At 39.5% G+C, this 20,399-nt stretch overlaps 1 protein-coding gene across 6 annotated transcripts in view; it reads right to left on the bottom strand.

The window, feature by feature from the left end:
- Window positions 1-17,876, bottom strand: part of PTPRC (protein tyrosine phosphatase, receptor type C) — a 70,776-nt gene extending 52,900 nt beyond the window's left edge. For 4 of the 6 annotated variants that reach the window (XM_017832937.1, XM_017832939.1, XM_017832940.1 and 1 more), the window contains exons 1-2: window positions 7,926-8,009; window positions 7,723-7,840 (exon numbers count right to left, since the gene is read on the bottom strand). In XM_017832937.1, coding sequence (XP_017688426.1) covers window positions 7,723-7,789 — 67 coding nt within the window. In that variant the 5' untranslated portion in view covers window positions 7,790-7,840; window positions 7,926-8,009. Of the gene's footprint in view, window positions 1-7,722; window positions 7,841-7,925; window positions 8,010-17,776 lie in introns of those variants that run through there. The other 2 variants (XM_017832938.1, XM_017832942.1) reach the window with 2 other exon arrangements.
- Between the last annotated feature and the right edge of the window lie 2,523 nt (window positions 17,877-20,399).

Raw genomic sequence — 20,399 nt, 5'->3', positions numbered from 1 at the left:
TATATGCTTCATTTAATGAACTACTATTTCCTTATATATTGTACAAAAAGCTTCATTGTATGGCTTCATTTTTCTATTAGACAGCTAACTTGATTATTTCTCTTACTGTCAGGAAAAGAATCTATTTCAAAAGGCAATTAAAAATATTGCTCCATGGAGCCCACATTTTTGCAACAACAAAAAAGTCATTCATGCACTACAAAAGATACCTCTAGAGCTCTGTGCAGGGCAGTGGGATTATGAATGAAGAACAGATAGATTGTAAGAGAAGTCTTTGAAACTAGAGAATAGAAACCTAAGCAAGCAGGCTAGCCGAGAAGGCACTGACTCAGAGGGAATAACTGGAAGAACAGTACTGCAAAGTAGTGGTATGAAAGAAAAGAAGTGGATCCTGTTAGCTATACAACACTATGGATAATATAAGCTAGCACTGAAGTGCTCACAGTTAGTTTCTGAAATCTTGGCATTGAAGGCCCCAAACTGCTTTACTTGAAAGGGAAAAAAGCCAGGAAATAGATAAAATGCTGTAACAGTTACTGAAACACCAGTGAAAAAGATCTGTTTGCAAGTGTATGGATAGCCTGGAAATACATCAGAACACACAGTCTGAAAGAACAGTCAAGTTGCAGTGAAACAAACAACTTTCGTAACTGTATCTGTTATTTTAATCTTGATATTTACAGGAGGAAGTCAGAGTTTTGCCACTCTTCAGACTTTTTATCATTTTTTTGCACAGAAGTGCCTCAGGGCCTAAACTGAACTTTGAAGAAAGCCAACTACTTCCTCCAAAACATATTGAATGTATTTCATAAGTTTGTCAGAAAGAAATAACTGCATGATTTCTAGTTATATATGATCAAAGATAAATCAACGTGAGCAACAGACATCTCTGCATGATGCAGAAAGCAGCAGAGCTCAGAGACAGTCGCTGTCTCTCAGGCAGGACTGGCAGTCACAGCCCCAGCAGGCACCTCAAAAGGCCTGTCTGTTCTGAGAAGGGCACAAATACACAGCCCAGCTCTAAGCCATTACACTCCTGTAACACATGTGCTCTTGCTAGGCTTTCAAAGGAACTCACAGCCACAAAGAGCTGAACTCACACTAGCCAGCCTTGCCCAGCACATCACACCTTCCTGCAGCGCCTCTCATTACTTTGCTGGCTCATGTTGCAGCTCTGCATCTGCAGAGAGCCACCCCCGTGCTTTGCTCTCACACCCATGGCTCTCACCCCCGGCACTGACAGCACAGTGGTAACAGCACCCAAAGGAAGGGCAGTGACAGTGGCAAGACTTGGAGCAAGTCTGCACTGCACGGGACAACGCAGAGACATTTGAGCCAACTAAAGGAGGTGGCTGACTGAGCACGAAGAGAAGTCAAGCCATGACAGCAGAGAATTCACTGTGGGTTAATTTGCTCTGCCTTCCTGGTGGGCCAGATGTATGCTTATGAATATTAACTCTTAAAACTAGATCAAGAATGTAAACAGAGGACAGAACATTTCTGTGGCCTGCTGTTCTCCTTTCCTGGCTCCCAGCATGGTACAGTGTATACCACGAGGCAGCTACACAGCAAAAGAAAACAGAATAATTTTTAGGCAGTATATACAATGCATTCACAATTTCACTATGGAAACTGCTACTTGTTCGATGCATACACATGCTCCCAGGCTGGCAGGCAGTTCTGTAGATAGGTTATGAGAGTCAGAAAAACAGAGCTTGATTCCTGATAGTAGATAAACTTTGAAAAGTCATTTCATCCTGTTTCCTCCTCCCACTTCTTCTGTCTTATCTCATCATGTAGTGTTTCTAACACTATTGCTGTTGATTTGTTCTTCAGAACCGAAATATATAAACATAAGTTCACCATATTGAAACTAAAGGAAGTGGTTCCAAATACCATGCCACCAAGAGCTGGATTTTCTTTAGAACTGATCTCTGCATGGCAGTTTTTTATTTGTAAAAGATTCTTAGTATATGAATATAGAGGTGTGAGTGAACACAAAATGACTAGAAAATGTCTTTTCCATACTATGTAAGAAAGACCCATTAGTCCAGAAACAAAGTCTGCATGAACAGATACACCTATACCACACTAACAACCCAACCATCTGCTTGTTATATTTGTGCAGGTCTAGGCAAATGGATAAAGAAAATCACATGTTTAGTCCAGAAACCACATAGCTCAGCTAGAGTGCTGCTGAGCTCCGATGAACTTGTGTCCTGCCCACGGCTTAGGTATGACACCATAATGAAACTAAACAGCTTCCAGTTTAGAAGTTGCTTGTGTCTGGCCAGCCCAGGAAGCAAAAGGAACTGCTGCCATCTGTGCGTGCACAAACGCTGTCACAGCTGATTGTGAATAAAGTTTGGAACAGTGCAAGATGTGTAAAGTAAGCAATTTGTTCCAAATGATTAAGAGGTCCCTGAGTGCAGGACTCTGGGGTTTGTGTTTCAAAAACCCCTAAATGCACCACTACAAAAAAAAGAACAGTCTTAAACAGAACCTGCAGTGGGGCATCCGTAAGAGAACAATATAAGAGCTGATACTCTAAAGTTTTCACTTCATTTCCTTTTATTTTAATATACATCTTCCTGCTAGAGCAATTTCCCTTATCCTTTATACTGCACATAAAATGAACCTGTATTACTAAGTTTCTCTTCTTAAAAATTAGGTCTGCCAAACTCTTTCCAAGGGTATAGACCAATCTGTGAGAAAGATTTTCACAGAAAATGAAGGCCATAGGATGAGTTATGCTGATGTCTGTGCAAAGAAAACATAACACTTCCAACTGGAAACCTCCACAGCTGTTGGCCATGGAGACTGTAAAGCCAGATTTCACTCGTAAGCTGGTTTTGGCTGGGGTAGAGTTAATTTTCTTCACATTATCTAGCATGGGGCAGTTTTGGATTTGTGATGAAAAACAGGGTTAATAATCCAGGGAAGTCTTCCATATTGCTGAGAGGCGCTTACACATTCAAGGCCTTTTCTGCTTCTCACACCACCCACAAGAGAGGAGGGTGCACAACGATCTGGGAGAGGAAACCGGTGGGACAGGTGACCCCAACTGACCAAAGTACCATACCATATGACATCATACTCAGTATATAGAGCCAGGGAAAGAAAGAAAGAGGAAGTGGGGACATTTGGAGTGATGGCTTTTGTGTTCCCAAGTAACCATTACACATGATGAGCCCTGCTTTCCTGGAGATGGCTGAACACCTGCCTGCCCAGGGGAAGCAGTGAATTAATGTCTTCATTTTCTTCCCCTATTAAATGGTCTTTAACTCAACCCATGAATTTTCTCACTTTTACCCTTCTGATTCTTTCCCCCATCCCACTGGGACAGGGGAGTGAGCAAGAGGCTGTGTGGGGTTTAGTTGCCAGCTGGGGCCAAACCACAACAGCCCTCTTTGGCCCCCAGTATGGGTCTCAAAGGGTTTGAGATAATGATAGATTTGATTGGAATGTGTTAGATGGAATTTATAGCCATTATTGCTGTTTGGCTGCTTTGGGCAGGGCTCTTGTGCTTGCCCTGGGCTCGACTGTATGAGAGTCTGAGCTCATTAGTGGCTGCTTTTTGCTTGTTGTGCTGCTGATCACCTCGCTCTGCTCTTCCTGGGAACATTCTGATAGCAGCAGTGGTGATGCACAGGGACTGGCAGATGGCTGGAGCATGGTTGCTGTTTGTGCTGCTGCACTGGTCATGCTCCAGTGTGAACTCGAGTTGAAGGGACTGCAACTTATGGATGAGTCCATGTGGGAGCAGGACATCCTGAAGATTCTGAGGGCCATGAATAAGTCCACGTACCAGAGCAGGTACATCTCAAAGCATTTGTGGCTATAAGTGTGCCACAGGAGATCCATCTCTGAAGGCACTGTGGCCCAAGGATTTGCCCATGCCGCAGCAGACACACCTTGAAGCATGCTGTGCGTGAGGTCACACTGAGAGCACCTCAAACCATGTGGCCATGGATAAGCCCACAACAGAGCAGGAACATCCCTGGAGGTGCTGCAGCCAGGGCTAAGACTGTGTTGGGCACATTTACTTCTGAAGAGAGGGTGGTTGTGAGTAAGGCCACACTGGAGCAGGTCTATCTCTGAAGGCACTGTGGCCCATGGATTGGGCCATGGTGGAACAGGCGCCCCCCCAAAGAAGCTGTGGCTGTGGATAAATCCATGCAACAGCAGCTGTCCCCCTGAAAAGACTATGGATCATATACAGGGCTACATTTGGAGCAGGTACAACCCTGAGGGACTCTTTATTCAACAGATAAGTTGAAGCTGGACCGAGGGCAAGGGGAGGAGTTCATTGCAATGCTAAACCTGGTAGGGAGTGGGGTAGAGACTGTAATAGAAATACACTTAAATTGTTGTAACCCCTGATTCAAGTTGCATTTATAGGAATTGTATATATATATAATATATATCAAATGTATGTAATATAAGAGGAACTACCCAAATCAGTGGAGGAGAAGCCTTACAAGAAGCAGAGCAAGTGCAGCAGGGACCAGACCAAAACTGACTTTGGCACCCAATAACCATGCAACAAACCACCTCTCCTGTCCTGAGTGACCACCACAACATGGAGCCCAAAGTCATGAACTAAATGAATTCGATGGACATGTTGTGGACATTTTATGAACATTTGGCAGGGGTAGCCAATAGACTAAGTGAATAATATCTGTGTATTATATCAAAGGGTGGGAAGTCAGGTGGTTGTTAATGTGGTTGTACTGGATAGTGTGGGACATAAATGGTACAGAATAAAGAAGAAATCTCTGTATTACCAACACAGTTTTGAGCACAAATCCAAACCAAAGTCCCATAGTAGCTACCACAACAAAAATTAATGGTATCCCAGACGAAAGCAGCACAGTCTGACTGCTGGAGCTTGGTACTTTTAACTTGGAAAATAAAAAAGTCACACTCAAAACTATCAAGCAATTATTTAGTTTCCTAACATAAAGGAAGTGGCTCAGGGGTTGGGTGAAGGCTTTCGAAAGCTGTCAAATTGCTAACACTTTTGTGGAGGAGGGTGGGAACCTGAAATAATGATCTAATGGAAAAAGTGCTTGTCCAGCAAGCATTTCTTTTTTCTGAATGGAAACGAAAGTGTTTTTCAAGCTTTTGTTGGTTTGGGTTGGTTTTTTTTGGTTTATTTTTTGTTGCTTTTGGATTTTTTGGAGGGAGAGGTTATTGACATTGGTCATTTCTTGGGGTATTGGGTTTTTTTTAATTGAATTGGCTAAGGGCTTTTTGTTGGTTTGGGGTTTTTTTGCATAAACAGGCATTGACGAATTGTATCAGGTATGTTAGGATAACTTTCTTAATTGGGAAGTCATCCTAGATACTATAAAGTGTTATATTATCAAGCTTACACTAAAGATTTTAAGAACTACACATCTGGCAACTAAAGATTTTGATAAAGCTAGCTATTCCATGTAGACAGAAAGACTAACAGTGCACAAAACACTGATTAATTTAATGGGATGTTTCAGCAATGCAAATGTTTACAAGGCCAGACTGAACTCCATGTTTGGTGTTTATTAGTACCATATATTGGTATATATAGGTACATCCACAAATAGCACTACACATCTGTTTCTTACCAGGATAATCAGTTGGATACTTAGTTTTTATTTGAGGGATTTACACAGTGAAAAGGCCTTTGTGCAGGCTATAGCTTAATTTGTTTGGTTTGGTTTAATGTAGTTTGATGCTCTTAAAAGTGGCTCGGTGATTACAAGAAATAAGAGATGTTTTATAGGATGTCTGAGCTTGGGGAGGAAGTTGAACAATCTCAAAATTTCCCCTGTTAAGTTTTCAAAATCACTAGGTACAATGGGCCCTTGGAAAATAATTACAGTAATAACAAAAGAAGTCCTGATGCCCATCCTACACTTACAATCAAGTGCCTGAAAAGTGATTGCCATAAAACCAAAGCCTACACCACCGTTTCAAAATGCTGCTCCCCCATTAACAAACCCCTCCCCAGGAGACTGCCCAGTGTCCCACAGCTACAAGGCAAAGTAATCTGCACAGCAAATGAAGTACAATCTTTCTGTCACTCTGACAGGAGAAGCAACCTCTGTGCCAAACTACATGGTAAAAACAAGGTCTGTGATGTTGGGTACTTGATATTACTGCGGGAGATTTAATTGCTTCAAGTGTGGAAGAGAGGAGTTAAAACTTAGCATTTCTTTGAGGCTCTTCTGTTTAGTAAATGTAGAAAGGAACTGGCTCTAGTTAGACTACTGTGTGTGGACAGAAAAAATAACTATTACTTGAAATAAAATACTATTACCTGTCTATCCACCTTCCTGCCCTCTCTGTTAGCTGACATGTTGACTGACTGTGAAGGTGGCTGAGAGGGCAGACAGTAACCTGCCTTTTCTGGAGAAAAGGGAGCAGCAGGAAGTCTCAGAAAGACTTATAAAATGGAAAGTAGGACAGCAGATAAAAAAAAAAAAGACAGGAAAAGAAAGAGATTTTGTTCTTTTCCTCTACAGTTCAGCATTCACTTGTTTTCTTATAATATCCAGCAGCTATCAACTAGATTTATTCAGTGCTGCCTCTCTTCAGAGACTTTGAAGGACAAGACAGCTAATGCTCAGGCTTCAAATGCTCTTCTTAGCTGGTTACCAACTAAAGGCAGATCATTTTGTTGCTTACATCAGTATAAACCTGGAGTTACTATAGTGACATGAGGATAGAAGGATGCATAAATTCAATGTATATGAAAAGAGATTTCAGCCCTGCATATAACTTACTGCCATTTCAGAAAATATATTTCAAACCACTTTTTAGGGTCAACATTACCCTAGAGAAAAGCCTTTGTGTCTGCCATCAACCATCCCCAATTACATCACTAGCTAAACTGATGGAAGTAAGAATGGAAGTAAGAATTGATATACGTAAGAATGCTGCATTTTCTTCAGAAGAAATATTTTCTTAAACATAGATAAGTTTTTGTCTTTATATGAAGTATTACCTCAAGATTAATTGCTTTTCTTGCTACTAATATTATCTGTTGCATCTATCATGTTTTGCAAGATCATCCTCTTGGGCTCTATCTTTCTCTCATAAAAGTAAAAAAAGTGAAGCGACAAATTCACCCAGAGTGGGGAAATTAAACATTCTGAAGACTCTTTAAGGTGCAGTTTTTATAAAATAAATAAATAAATAAATGATGTCTATTTTACAAAATAAGTGATTTACCAATTGTAGAGATTAATTTACAACATTTAGATTTTTCTACTAACCCCACTGCAGTAAAAAAAAAAAAAAAATCAAAATTTGAGGAACTATAAGCAGATTCTGAGATCAGGGAGTGGCTAACACTGATGGGAAGATTTTTTTCATGAAGAATTTAAGCACAGAAAACAAAGTACTGCACCAGGAGATGAAACCAAACAAAGACTGTAATGAACAGGTTCACATAAGAGATCTAAATGCATTCTTTTTCAAATACAGCTACAAATTGGGGGCTTTTTTTTAATGGTGCACATAACTCTCACATATGACCACGCGGAAGACATTTTAGCCTAGCACATTATGCATTAACCTTCGTGATCTAGGTTCTGATACCATTGCATACAATTGTATTCTAATTTCTGAACCAAGATCTTATTTCTCCACTTTGCAAAGCTTTCCATTGGTTTTACATCTACAGAGGATACTCAGGGTTCAAAATGAGAGAAAGAAATATCAGTTGCTACCTACCTTTGAGAAAAGCATCCTGTCTCAGAAGTGCAACACCAAATGCTAAGAGTTTAAGCCACAAAAACATGGTTATTTCTGGAAATCAGGCGTATCCTTATGAAACAGCATGTGTCTCTCTCTGCAAAGCAAAATAAATGTTATCTGTCCGCAAAAGAATTTCTCCGCAAAACTTGAACCAAAAAGGAGAATAAGTAGGCACATACATTGCCTGCTTATCTGTGAAGGAGTTGCTTCCTTCTTTTACCCCAAACTAACCACCCGCAAACTCGCTGTGCAGTTCAGTGATGTCAGAGACAATTACTTCTTCAAAAAAACTTCTTTCAGTTTCCAGGAAGTCAAAAGGGTTTTTCTTAAGTTCCTGCAGTAATACTCAGCTTCCTTAATTCAAATTAAATAGATTGTTTTTAGCTATTTCTTCCTTTCTACTGAGGAGCTACACAAGACCTAACTTTTCAAAGGACTGGATTTAACAAAGTCATACTTTGTCTTCATATTGCATACATTCACTGAGTGCCTTCTGTGTTATGGATGCTTCTTGAGATTTTTGTTGAGAGAAGGAGAAACTCAAACCATCAGGAAACAGAACATTTAAACTGACAACAAGGCCTTCATAAAAAGGTGCATCCTTAAGTGAAGTAACTGATGATTAAATGAAAATCCTTTAAAAATGGGGTTGGACTAGATCATCTCCAGAGGTCCTTCCAACATTAACTATTTTCTGATTCTATGGGATATACTTCTGAATCTTTCTACAAGGATGACATTTTAGGTATGACAGTAATATATAAAAAATGGATAAGGATAGTCTAATTCTGTTTTCTGTAATGTTCAGTACCTGATCAGGTAGCTCAATGCAATTCTTTGCCACGATAGTGCCAGAGATTTGTTGTCCTTTTCATGGAGGTCGTGCAAGGTACACCAGCGACATTTTCCCTCACTGGATGCACTGAGGTAGTTCTCAACAACTTGATAACAAATGCCCATTATATAGTAGATTACAAAAGGAATTAATGTTAGGATTGCTTGTCTTTTTGAAGGTTTCAAAGGTTTGAAAAGGAACAGCAGAACCCTGTCATGAGGCAGATAAGGGAAGAGAATTCTTTTGTGCTGCCTCTTCATAAGTCCTCCAGAGACTTCCTAGGCATCTTACAGGAAAAAGTTGCACAAATTCAAATAATAATTCACAAATTACATCAGTGAATTGAACTCACAAGATTAAACCCATCTTCTACAGCTTTGAGACAAGTCTTACAACACAGGCCAAAATCTTAACTTCCATTAAGTAGTGCTTCTCTGTACAAACTTGCTGCAATAATAATTATACTGTAAATGCGTTCAGAACAAAACTGATACAGTGATAACACCCTGATACTCCAGAGACTTTGATTTTGATAAACAATAACTTCATCATCCTAGAGTTGTCACAAATTAAATTTGGACTATAGCCATACATTGTCTGCAGCACTGACATCTTAGTCCCTTTTATCCTATCCAAAACCAGGATAACAGCCTGGCTGAAGTGTGCTATCTAATGAATAGAGTGCATGACATCCTCTGGAGAATTTCTCATAAAGGTTCTCAAAAAGAACCAGGCTCCATTCCCACCTGACCTTCCCCAGCAGTTTTATACAACGTCCACTCAACTCTTCAAGCTTTTCTGAATTTGTCCCCAAGACAAATTCCTGCACAGCAGACCTTTTCTGGCTGTGTGGTATTTCTATTAGAGCATATGAAGTCTGTTCCCAAACATAAACTGCAGTCTTCTTCCAAAGGTTAAATACAAAATCCTCCTTTCAAGGGAATGGGAGAGGATTAATTTATTCTACCTGCACATTAAAGAATGGGTTATTAAAATAAATCCTTTCTCAGGACAAAGCCTTAATTTTTCATTGGTCAAATGATTATGTCAGTACATAACTAGAGCAGTTACTTCCCCTGTGCCGGAAAGAATCAAAGACAGAAACATCAATTTGTATTAATAAGGATTTCTAAAATTACATTAAAAATGTGCAGATGCTCAAGCTACCCATCTCTTTGGAAGTCTCTCTCTTTGTAAGTTATGAAAAGAGCCACAGTAGCCCCCAAACAAACAAACAACAAAACTGTGTAAGAGGCAAATATTACTCTATCCTTACAACAGATTTCTGAAACAGATGATTTAAGGAGAGAGAAAAATCAAATTATTCCATGAAAAGATTCAATGAAAGTTCACCTTGGGGTTTTTTTGTGTTGATTTACACAATTCACATGTCCCAGATAGGAATAGCAAATGATGACTAAGGAGATGATGATAAAGGTAGCATCAATGCTTATTCCAAATTCTTTTTCTCTCTCACTTCTGAGTCAGTCCTAGGGCTATTCAATCATCCCCCTGGGTAACCCAGAGTGGGTGGTCTGGTTCTCTCACTGCTAATGAGACCACAGCACTGGAGCAAACAGCTGTGAACCTCAAAACACTACACACGCCCATCTTCCTGCACAACCTCTCATAACACATCAGAAAAAAATGCTGTAGTTACTCAGTGACTGATGTTAGACAGTGCAAAAGCTCTGCCCAGAACCCAAACAATCTTAGAGCTTGCTGAGAGACACCAAGATCTCTAATAGCCTCCACAGTCACTGCCAACTTGCTTTCTACCAGGAGGTGTTTCTATAACTCTGTTTTGTGAGTTGTGCTGAACAAAGGAATGAGATTACAGAGTGCACTGGGCATGGTGTGATCTTCAGATACTACTACACAAAGCATTTCACTTTTTTGCTTCTGAAGGCTTAGTGATGGTCCTGCCTGGCCGTCTTATCACACTGTGTAGGCAACAGCAAAGCCAAGAAAAATTCAGCTGCACATGCCTGATTCTGTGGTTAAGCACATTTCCTTTCCCAGAGTATTTCATCAACTTTTGAACAAAGCCAAAAGGACAGCCTTGGATGTACCTGCTCGTGCAGAAGCTCACAGGGAATGAAATCACCAATAAAGGTAAACCTGCAAAAAGGGGCCACAGCATTTTCAGTGCATCTAAGAAAGGGGAAGGATGAGCAGTAACTGAAGACTAAAAAGGTACCCATGTAGGCCTGACAAATATAAGCACTTCTCCATAGTTCCCTGTTCTACAATAGCTTTACTAGTGGGCAGTTCAGGGTATATGGCATCTTGCTCATTTCAGCACAGACTCTGGCCTTATTTTCCTCCCTCCAGGTAACAGTGAGTCTGTGTGATAGAGAGAGAGGAAGGGAACAAGCAGGCATGCATGACAGTTCTGCCCCAGAACAATTTACCTAATGCAGCTAAAAAAAGGCCTTACTCTTCTTTGGGAAGAAGCTAAGGAGCTGGTTCCTATTCCAATGGAGGGTAGAGGAAAGCAGAGAACAGCCATAAAACCCACCACTACTTACCCTAGAGGCAGGGAGAGCATGAACTCTTCATCCATGTAAGACTATTTTGACACTTTCCTTTTCTACCCCACGAAGCACTCCCCAAACCAGTCCCTATCTCTGCCTGGTACCACAGGACCAGGAGGAAACAGACTGGAAAGATGAAAGGAAGGCAGGAGTAGCAATAACCAGGGTATGAACAGCATTTTTGTACAGCCACAAGCCAAAAAAAAATTGTCTCAGGTTGGATTATGGCAGGTTGCTCTCAAAGATTGGCCCACCCTGTATCTGTCATCAGGTAGCAAACAACAGCCACACTTACCCTGCACACTAACACCTACAAGGCCTGTGCCACCCAAAAGTGATCATTTCTGGTGCTCACTGTGTTCAGTGCATAGGAACTGTGACTGAAAGATGCCAGAGAACCCCCACTCTCTTTATTCTCTCTCCTTACGACTTCATGGAGCTCGGTTTAACCTTGTGTTTGTTTCCGTAAGAGTTTAGCTTGATAACACTGGGGCATTCATCTTCCTCACACAACACAACTTCCAAGCCCAGATTATCAAAGTCAATATGGTGTCACACTGGCATTCATCACAGAGGATTTTAATTTGGTTGCATTTGTTTGTTTGAGTGTTTACTGGGGAGGAGGGTGAGGGTTAATTTAGGCAATGGTGTTCTCCACTAGTACCTAAACCTAATGCTGTTTTGTGTTTATGTGTTTACAAAATGTAGTATGAATTAGTTTTCTCAAGAAAATGTGTTTTGAGAACCCACCTGTGTTTTCTTTTTCTTCAGAGGCCTTGAAAGAGTAAAGTACAAAGCAATAAAAATTAAATTCTCTGCAGACTCCACACATCACTTGGATTTAAAGCATAAGTTACTTGGATTTAAAGTTATGCAGACTTTTTTTGCTTTATATAATTTCCCTTGCATTGAAGTCATCTCATATGGCTCAGCTCAGTTACATTGATATTCTGCATATCAGAATTAAACTGTTCCACAGAAACTGAAGGCACACCTTTGCAAACACTAATAGATAAATTCATCCCAAGGACAACTCTGTTTAAATCAAGGGGAGTTACCTGCATAATGCGTTTCATCCAGCAAAATTAATTTGACAGTGTTACTGTGAAAACGTTGTTCTTGCTAGAGATTATATGTTATAATACTCTTAATTTTTCATTGAATATTTGCTAAGGAGTCGATTTTGTACATACTTTTTCAGGCTTGTTTGCAATTGCCAAGAACTATTTCCTGAAGAAAGAAAACATTTTTACTTAATATGTCATATTGGATCAAATTATTTTAAGGTCAAGAGTAAACAATACAGCTCTTTGTGCAAGCATACTGCTGTGCTGCTACCAACCCTCAGGCAATGATGATTTGACATCTTCACTTCATATGGTGCCTGCATGATCTGTGCTGTACCTGCTCAGGACAGAGAATGTACTCTGGTATCCCTGAGGCACTATCCACAATCTGGCCCAAAATGAGCAATAAGTCTACGAAAAGCTCTCAGAAGTGCCAGGCACCTAATTCTTGCTTACACATAAAATTGTTCCAGGATAACACTGTGATATTTCTTGAATAGCTCCTTTCAACATGTCAGTTTAGAATTTGCCACCCACAAACAGTGGTAGCATACCTATAAGCACCAACTCAGATTTGTGCTGAACATCCTGGTTTTGAATGAGTGCTGGACACTGAGAACAGCTCAGGATTTAGCTTTGTATGTGGTGTTCAGATATTGCAGAGTGAACAAGTTCATTTCCCATTATGAAACATCAAATAAATACTTTTACCCATGATATCTTTTCTTTGTGTTCTTCCATCACCCAGTCTGAAGGGGAAAAGGAAAAGGAGGCACAACATTTATTTGAATATTTGCTATCCATGGACCACTCCTTGTTGAACTCTCATTCAGAAGAGCTCTTCAACACTGGCAGATTTTTCCTTCTCTTAGTCTGATTCTTCTTTATTCCTCCAGTTTCATTTCTCCTAGTACTAACTTCTTAGATTCTTATAGACACTCATATGACTGTGTCTCAGCAAATGAACAACCACAGCTTTAAAAAGCAGTGAGCTGCGTGCCAGACAGGGAGCTGTGCTCTGTGCAATCACACAAAACTCAGAGTATCACCACAGCTGGAGGGACTAAACAAGCTCCCTCTGTGCAGGGTCTCCCCTATTACCTTCACCAAATCCACCCTGCCTTCAGCAAAACTTGCTTGCTGATTGCTTCTTATGAGGCAAACCTGTGTCTGCTAGATAATTTTCCCAAATTATAAGCAAACTTATACCCTATTATATGACACTCTGCAGTAAATGCTGTCTTACCTGCACCATATGGAAAGTCATGGTTGTGCCATGTTTGCAGGAGGCCTGAGAGAACATGAGTCAAAGCAATAGTAACACCTGCAAACCCAAAAGAGCCCCACACAGAAAAAGAAGAAAATGCTTACAGAACAATCCTTCCCAAAGTATTTCCATTCTGGTTTCAAAATAGCACTCACATACTTCACTGTAGTTCACTGGACATTCCCTTATCTCTTGAACATTGTTTCCTGTGTGCTCTGTAGAAAACTTAAAGACATGCCTATTTATTCTAAAGCTAATGCTTGAAATAACCAAACAGGGTAGGTTTTCCTTTTTTAATCTTTTTTTAAAGCTCAAATTTAGCTGAAGCAATCCAGAACCGGTGTCAGGGTAGGCTACTGAACCTGTGTTTTGGGCTATCTTTCCACAATAGGATACTTCTGAGCTAACTGGTGGTTAGTCTGTGTTGTAAAAGAGCAAACCAGTTTGTTTTCTGTGAGTTCTCTGTCCATTTTTCTGTTTTTCCCAAGTAGGTATCTTCTGTGATATTAACTTCTGCATTCTTTGCTTCTAGCCTTGCATCCTGCTTCCCACCTAGAATGCCAGATTCATTGTCACACACTATTAGCTGTGGTCTGCAAGTCCTCCCAGTGTTTTATTATCTGTCAGATTACGGTGCTTATATCCAAGAGTATTTGTGTTCATTTTTCCAATAAAACACAGGATGACTTTATACCAAATATTTTTCTAACATCTCAGCTATGTTTATTTTTTGGATGGAAATGTAGTCCCACAGCTGATTGTAGTTATTATTATGGTAGAGAAGCACAAAAATGCCTCTGAGCAAGGTATTTATAAACATAAACCACAAATATTTACCTAGAAGGCTGGTCTGCTTACAGTGATGCTGTCGGTCGTCTTCTGATAGCCCATCTCTTACCCTTCTTCATATTTTGACATGATTTTTCTCTCTGGGGCTGTCCAAATGGGTTAGATAGATATTTCCAAAGATAAACATGTGGCAGGCATTACTTCTTCCTCAGTGGCTTGTCAAGAAACTACTGTTACACAGCTAAAAGAGTCTAGAAGATTTCTATAATCTAAACTCATAATAACCATCTTTGAATTTGAAACAGTTAGGAAACCAAACTGATCCCATAGATTTACCTTGCACATCAGGGTTTATGTCACATAAAACTCCCTTAGTTTCCATGCCTCTAAGCCATTCAATTTATATGTTTCACACACACACTGTAAGCTATCTTAAAATGTGGCAAGTTCATAATGTTGATACTCAGAAAAAAAAAACCACTCTGTCTAAAGATACACTGGCTGTCTTTGTTTATTCTCACACTATAAAAACAAAAAAAATATTTAGCACAGGGAGTAAATTCAAAGCTTCTTTAAAGCAAAAGAGTCATCAAAACTAGAAGGAAACGTTGAAAAATAATTGACTATAACGGCAGAAAAAATTTTCTGAGAAGTTTTTGTAGCATAAAACAACTTCTGTAATGTGGAAAGTCCCTTGAAGCTACATCCTAGGCCATACATCTTTAAAATACATTTTTAAGGTATTTTCCCACAATAACTTTCTATTCAATCTTGTGAAAGTCCATGTACCTTGGTTATTTGCTCCTTTAGTAGAAGTGCTAAAAAATCTGATATTACCATCCATTTTCCCAGACTGACATAAAATGGGTCAGCGCTTAAAAAAAAAACCAACAAAACCAAAGGTAAGAAATAAAAACAGAGTTGGGGTAACAGAAGTAAAAAATCTGTGAGAGAAAATTTTCAAGGTTGGAAAAGACCTTTAAGATCATCAAATCCAACCATCAACACAGCACCATTATTAAACCTTGTCCTCAAATGCCAGATCCACACAGTTTTTAACACTTCTAGGGATAGTGATTTCACCACTTCCCTGGGCAGCCTGTTCTAATGCTTTACAACCCTTTACCATGATAAGATTTTTCCTGATATCCAATCTAAACCTGCCCATGATGCAACTTGAGGCTATTTTGTCTCATCCTGTCTCTTGTTACCTGGGAGAAGAGGCCAACTCCCATCTGGCTACAACCTCCTGGTAGGGAGTTAAAGAGAGTTCTAAGGTCTCCCCTGAGCCTCCTTTTCTCCAGGCTAAACATCCTGAGCTCCCTCAGCTGCTCCTCATCAAACTCATGCTCCAGACCCTTCACCAGCTCCGTTGCCCTTCTCTGGATATGCTCCAGCACCTCAATGGCCTTCTTGTACTGAGGAGCCCAAAACTGAACCGATGCATTGCAGCAGCAAGGAAAGAAGGTTACTCGATGCATGTTACATGTAGTTTTGGGTCAAAATATTTCAAATTGATCCACTGTTGGCAACAACACTTTTGTTAAACTACTTGCCTTCTCATTTTTCTCATTTTTCATAGTGATTTCATGCTTTCTTTTAATCAAGAATGTTATTTGTCGTGGGACACAGAAAACACTGCAGATGAAAAATTACAAAGAAAGATAAAAACTGAAGACAATATAAGATTATTCAGGAACTTTTTAGATTCATATTCATTTGGCCTTCTCCAAACTTCTAAAGTATTCAGAAAGTTCAGGGAAAATCGTCCTATTTGGGTAGAATATTTTCTAGTCTGAATGAGAAGTGCAAAAGGTAAATTTGAGGAAAACTGAGACTCGGTTAAGTATTTTAATTTTATTAAAAATATTAACATTAATATTATGGAAAAGTCATTTATGCAGCTTCAAATGCTTCTTTATCACTTCTTGTTAATGGGCATAATTAGAGTCAGCTAACAGAGGTGCAGAAACATTGGAAATATATACTTTGAAAGTAACAATCATGCAAATAATAGACTCTTGTACAAGACAAATTTTGGTAGAGACTCAAGAAAATACTCCAGTGATTTACAGACAGGTAAAAGAAAAGACAGCATTGGGAAATCAAACACTCTGAAATAAGTGTTTTTTTTCTTATTTTGGTTTTATAGCTTATTTCTCTTTCTCTGTAGAATATTTTGTAATAAACACTTAAAGACTTTTAGCACAAATTGGCTATTTTAACTGTGTCAGAAAAGCTCAAGAAACATTTTGTGAGGCCCTATAAACACATACAACCTTTTTGCTGCACACAACACAATGAAAGAGCCAAAAATAGCCAAAAGAAGATGGTGGAAGGGGAGTAAGGAAAGCTGGTAATCTATCATGTTGAAACAGTCCCTGCTGTGGTATTCCCAAAACACCTGGAATTCTCAGAGTATGTAAACAATTGAATCACTACAGCTTTAGAACTGTATCATATTCCTTTAGTTCAAGAAAAAAACCCTTTCATGTGTTTCATAAAACAGGTCTCAAAGAAATACCACAATTTCACAACTATTTTTATAATATATGCTCATGTGTACACTGCCAAAAATCTAGTCTTTGTTATTAAAAAAAAAAAAAAAAAGGCCTGGTATTGCTATTGTTTCTTCATTTCTTTTCTAAAAAGTGATAAAATGTTAACAGTATAAATTCTGCTATAGCAAGAATAGCTCATTTTTTCCCATACCAAGCTCAAGCTAACATACTAAGTCAGTAATGTTCTTTCCCTCCCAAGATCAGCATAAAATATTTGCACATCCTCTTTCTGCCCTATAGCAAGTGTTACTTCCTATACTTTGTAAGTTAGGAAATATCACAGAAGATGAAACTTCATGCAACAATTATTTAGCAAGAGGCTCTGTCTGTTTTTGTCTTCTTCTAGTAAGATCCTCTTTAGAGTTTATGAAATTCTGTGTTAAAATACAGAGGTGTTATTTAAAACTGATTTTGATGCAAAACAAGAAAAAATTGTCGGCTTAACATTGCCAGTTACTAGAGCAAAGTCAGTCTGTGAAGGGTGTAAACTGGTAAACAAAAATTAAGTTTTTTTCCTTCAGACAAAGGTATACTGAGAAATATCAACTTCATTTCAGTTTAACATCCCAGCTCTATTTTCAGTTTACTGATGTTCATAAAGTTGGCCAACACTTATCAATGGAGAGACATTCTGGAGAGGTGAAGTTTCTGAGGGACTTTACCCCTTCCACCAGCACACTGTCATTTTAGGTGGAAGAGACCAACCACCATGTAAAAATATAGATTCACAAAGAAGATTTTCTAAGAAAAGCCAATAACTTGCTCATTTTCCTTTCCTTCTTCTACTGTAAACAGGAACATAATTTAGAGACAGAAGATAGTAAACAAAACGAGGCCAACCTGCCCTCACAGTCTCTGACCTGAAAAATCCTTTGTGCTATTCCTTACTCTCAGAACAATCCTTTCTCCAAATTTCCCACATTATCCTGAAAAAAATATCTGAACTACCTCACTACTCTTCACAGATAGCTCACCTTCTTAAATCATAAGCCTGTCAGGTCAGACTTACGTACACTCCATTCTAGCTGGAAATAATACCCGTCACATACTACTGCAATATCCATGCAGTGAGAGCACCAAATACCAGTCCTGAGGAAAACAAACTCCAATCAAACCCTCGAACTCTGGGGAGTTTGGGGTGAGGTGGGGTGTTCAGTCTTCATTCACTTTTGTTTGTGTGAGGAACACAAGGAGGGTGAGAAAAGAGAAGTCTGAAAAGGAGGTGGGAAGAGCTTTTCTCTGCTGTTTCCACAGTGGCCTCTGCTCTACTCCAAGGGGTAACAGGAAGTTTAAAAAGTGTTTTTGAGACAGTCTGGTTTTTATACATGTCTTCGCTCAGTATTAGAAAGATGACCAGGCTGAAAATGTACATATTCGTTGTACAACCATACAACCATGTGAACTCCCTGAACATCATGCATCTTTACTTATTTACCTATTTTAATGAGTGTTATACTTTCATTAACATTGAGATTAATTATGGGGGAAAATAGTTTGTTTTGCATGATCTAAAATAGTTTAATTACGTGAAACCAGTTTTATAAATTATATACATCAGTTTTCAAAACCTCCCAAAATTGTTTATTGAACTAGTAAAAGCTCAAAAGGAAAAACAAAACCCCAAAGTCCTGTCAAATAGATTATTTATCTTGAATCCAATAAATACCCACTTAAACTACTTTGCAACTGACACTATTTTTTATGCTATAATTATCAATAGTTTGTATATTGGAAGCAAGTTTTGTTTAACAGCAACATTAGATACATATAATGCCTTTACTGTCTAATACATCATGAAAGATCATCAGCAGTGTTTTTCAGGGCTGTCAGATGAAGACTATTAGGCCAAATACAGCTAAAACTGAAAAGAAATAAAAACACCTGACTGCTGCTTTCTGCTCTTGCCTCAGCTTGGCCTGCAAAGCAATGCTGCTCTCAGCTTTCCAAGCTGGTTTTACATTCTGGTGTCTGTATGATAATTACCAAGGCCCTGCAAAGGTGCAGAGCTGCAAAATTCATAACTGACAGCCCAAATATAACCTCCTTTTCTAGGTAAGTGAAATGCAAGCTGCACCAGTGAAGCCACAATTTCGCTTACGTTGTCTCTGGTAGAACTCTCTAAAGATGGACTTCCTTGAGGCCAGCAGCCCACTGCTGGTCCCTGAAGTAAGAGATACTCTGGGAGATGAAAACAGCAGAGCTGATATCCTGGCCCTTGATCCCCAATCTCAGTTTAACATATTGAAACACTTTAGGTCAGTGCATGCCTTCTTACCTTTGGAATGAAAAGACTGGTCCTTTGGGGACAACCTAATTAATATCTCAGATTTCATTCTGTACATCAGAGGTACCAAGCTCCTTTTCACCAGCCTGGCTTTGTATCTGAATTCCCACAGGTGCCAGCACTTCCTTACTGAAAGGAGAGAAGTACAGAGACAGATAAATACCATCCATATTTTCATCTAAGAACTACATTAAAGATTCAGCAAAACTTTTTCAGTCAGATGCCTCAGGTATTTCTAAATTGATAAGCTGGTTTCTTAGCTCTTGTCATGATACATTGGATGATTTGAAGCTTGCACTGAACTAAAGCACACACGACACTGACTCCCAGGTCCTGCAGGACCATCAAACCCTTCCCTGGGGCAGTGGAGAGGTTGCAGAAGTGTGCAGACATTTGAAGTTCTGTCCAGTCCAAGTGCTGAGCACATATCTCTCACTCTCCCTGGCCCCTGGCTGCCTTCAGCCTGTCGATGGCTCCCATTTGACAAGATAGGACTTGAACACATTGTACAGAATGAAATGATCCATTATATAGCCCTCCCAATAACACTTTTGGGCAGTACATTCGATGGGATGCATTTGTATCTCAGTGTGTCTTGGCTTGTAGTTTAACCATGTATTTTAAGCTACCTATGGTATACACAGTTACTAGAATCTCCTCCTCTTACCTGCTGATGAAGCCTGAAGTTGGTTATTCTACATTTAAAAAGACAAAGCTGTTGCTTTATGGCTGCTTCTGAAGGATTATTTGGAATAATTCGAACATTTTCATTTTTGGAAGACATACATTACTACTGCAGAGATCGATGTTGTCCTCCTCCTAAGATGGGAACCAGCAGTGACAGTGTCTTTTTTCACCAGATGTTCCCTGACCACACCACTGTTCAGGGAAATGCATGCTTTGATTCATCAGCTCTGTACAGCACAAGTGCTCTGGACAAGCAGTGCAACGGTGTGTGGGAGGGAAGTGGGAGGAGGAGAGCAGAGGAGATGAGCAGATCCTGAAGCAAAAAGTGGTGATCACTCAGAGCTCTGCATATGCAAGGAAGATGATGGTAATAATCTCAGCAGAGAAAGCATGAACACTGGTACAATGCAATGTGCTTTACTACATCCAACTCCATCTAAATGTTAGGTTGCTGTGCTCTACCCTCAGCTCTACAGGCATTTGGGAAGTCCCAAGGAGTGTTCACAAGGGGTAATAATACACAGGATTCTCAGTGTATCTGTAGGTATATACAAGAACATGTACACGAGTATGTAAGCATGTATGAAGCTGTAAAAAAGTCATCACTTTTAGATGAAAGGGTTATC

The sequence above is a fragment of the Lepidothrix coronata genome, unplaced genomic scaffold (assembly GCF_001604755.1).
Source record: "Lepidothrix coronata isolate B3197 unplaced genomic scaffold, Lepidothrix_coronata-1.0 Scaffold209, whole genome shotgun sequence".
Classification (NCBI taxonomy): domain Eukaryota; kingdom Metazoa; phylum Chordata; class Aves; order Passeriformes; family Pipridae; genus Lepidothrix; species Lepidothrix coronata.
This window is presented reverse-complemented; position numbering and strand designations above follow the sequence as displayed.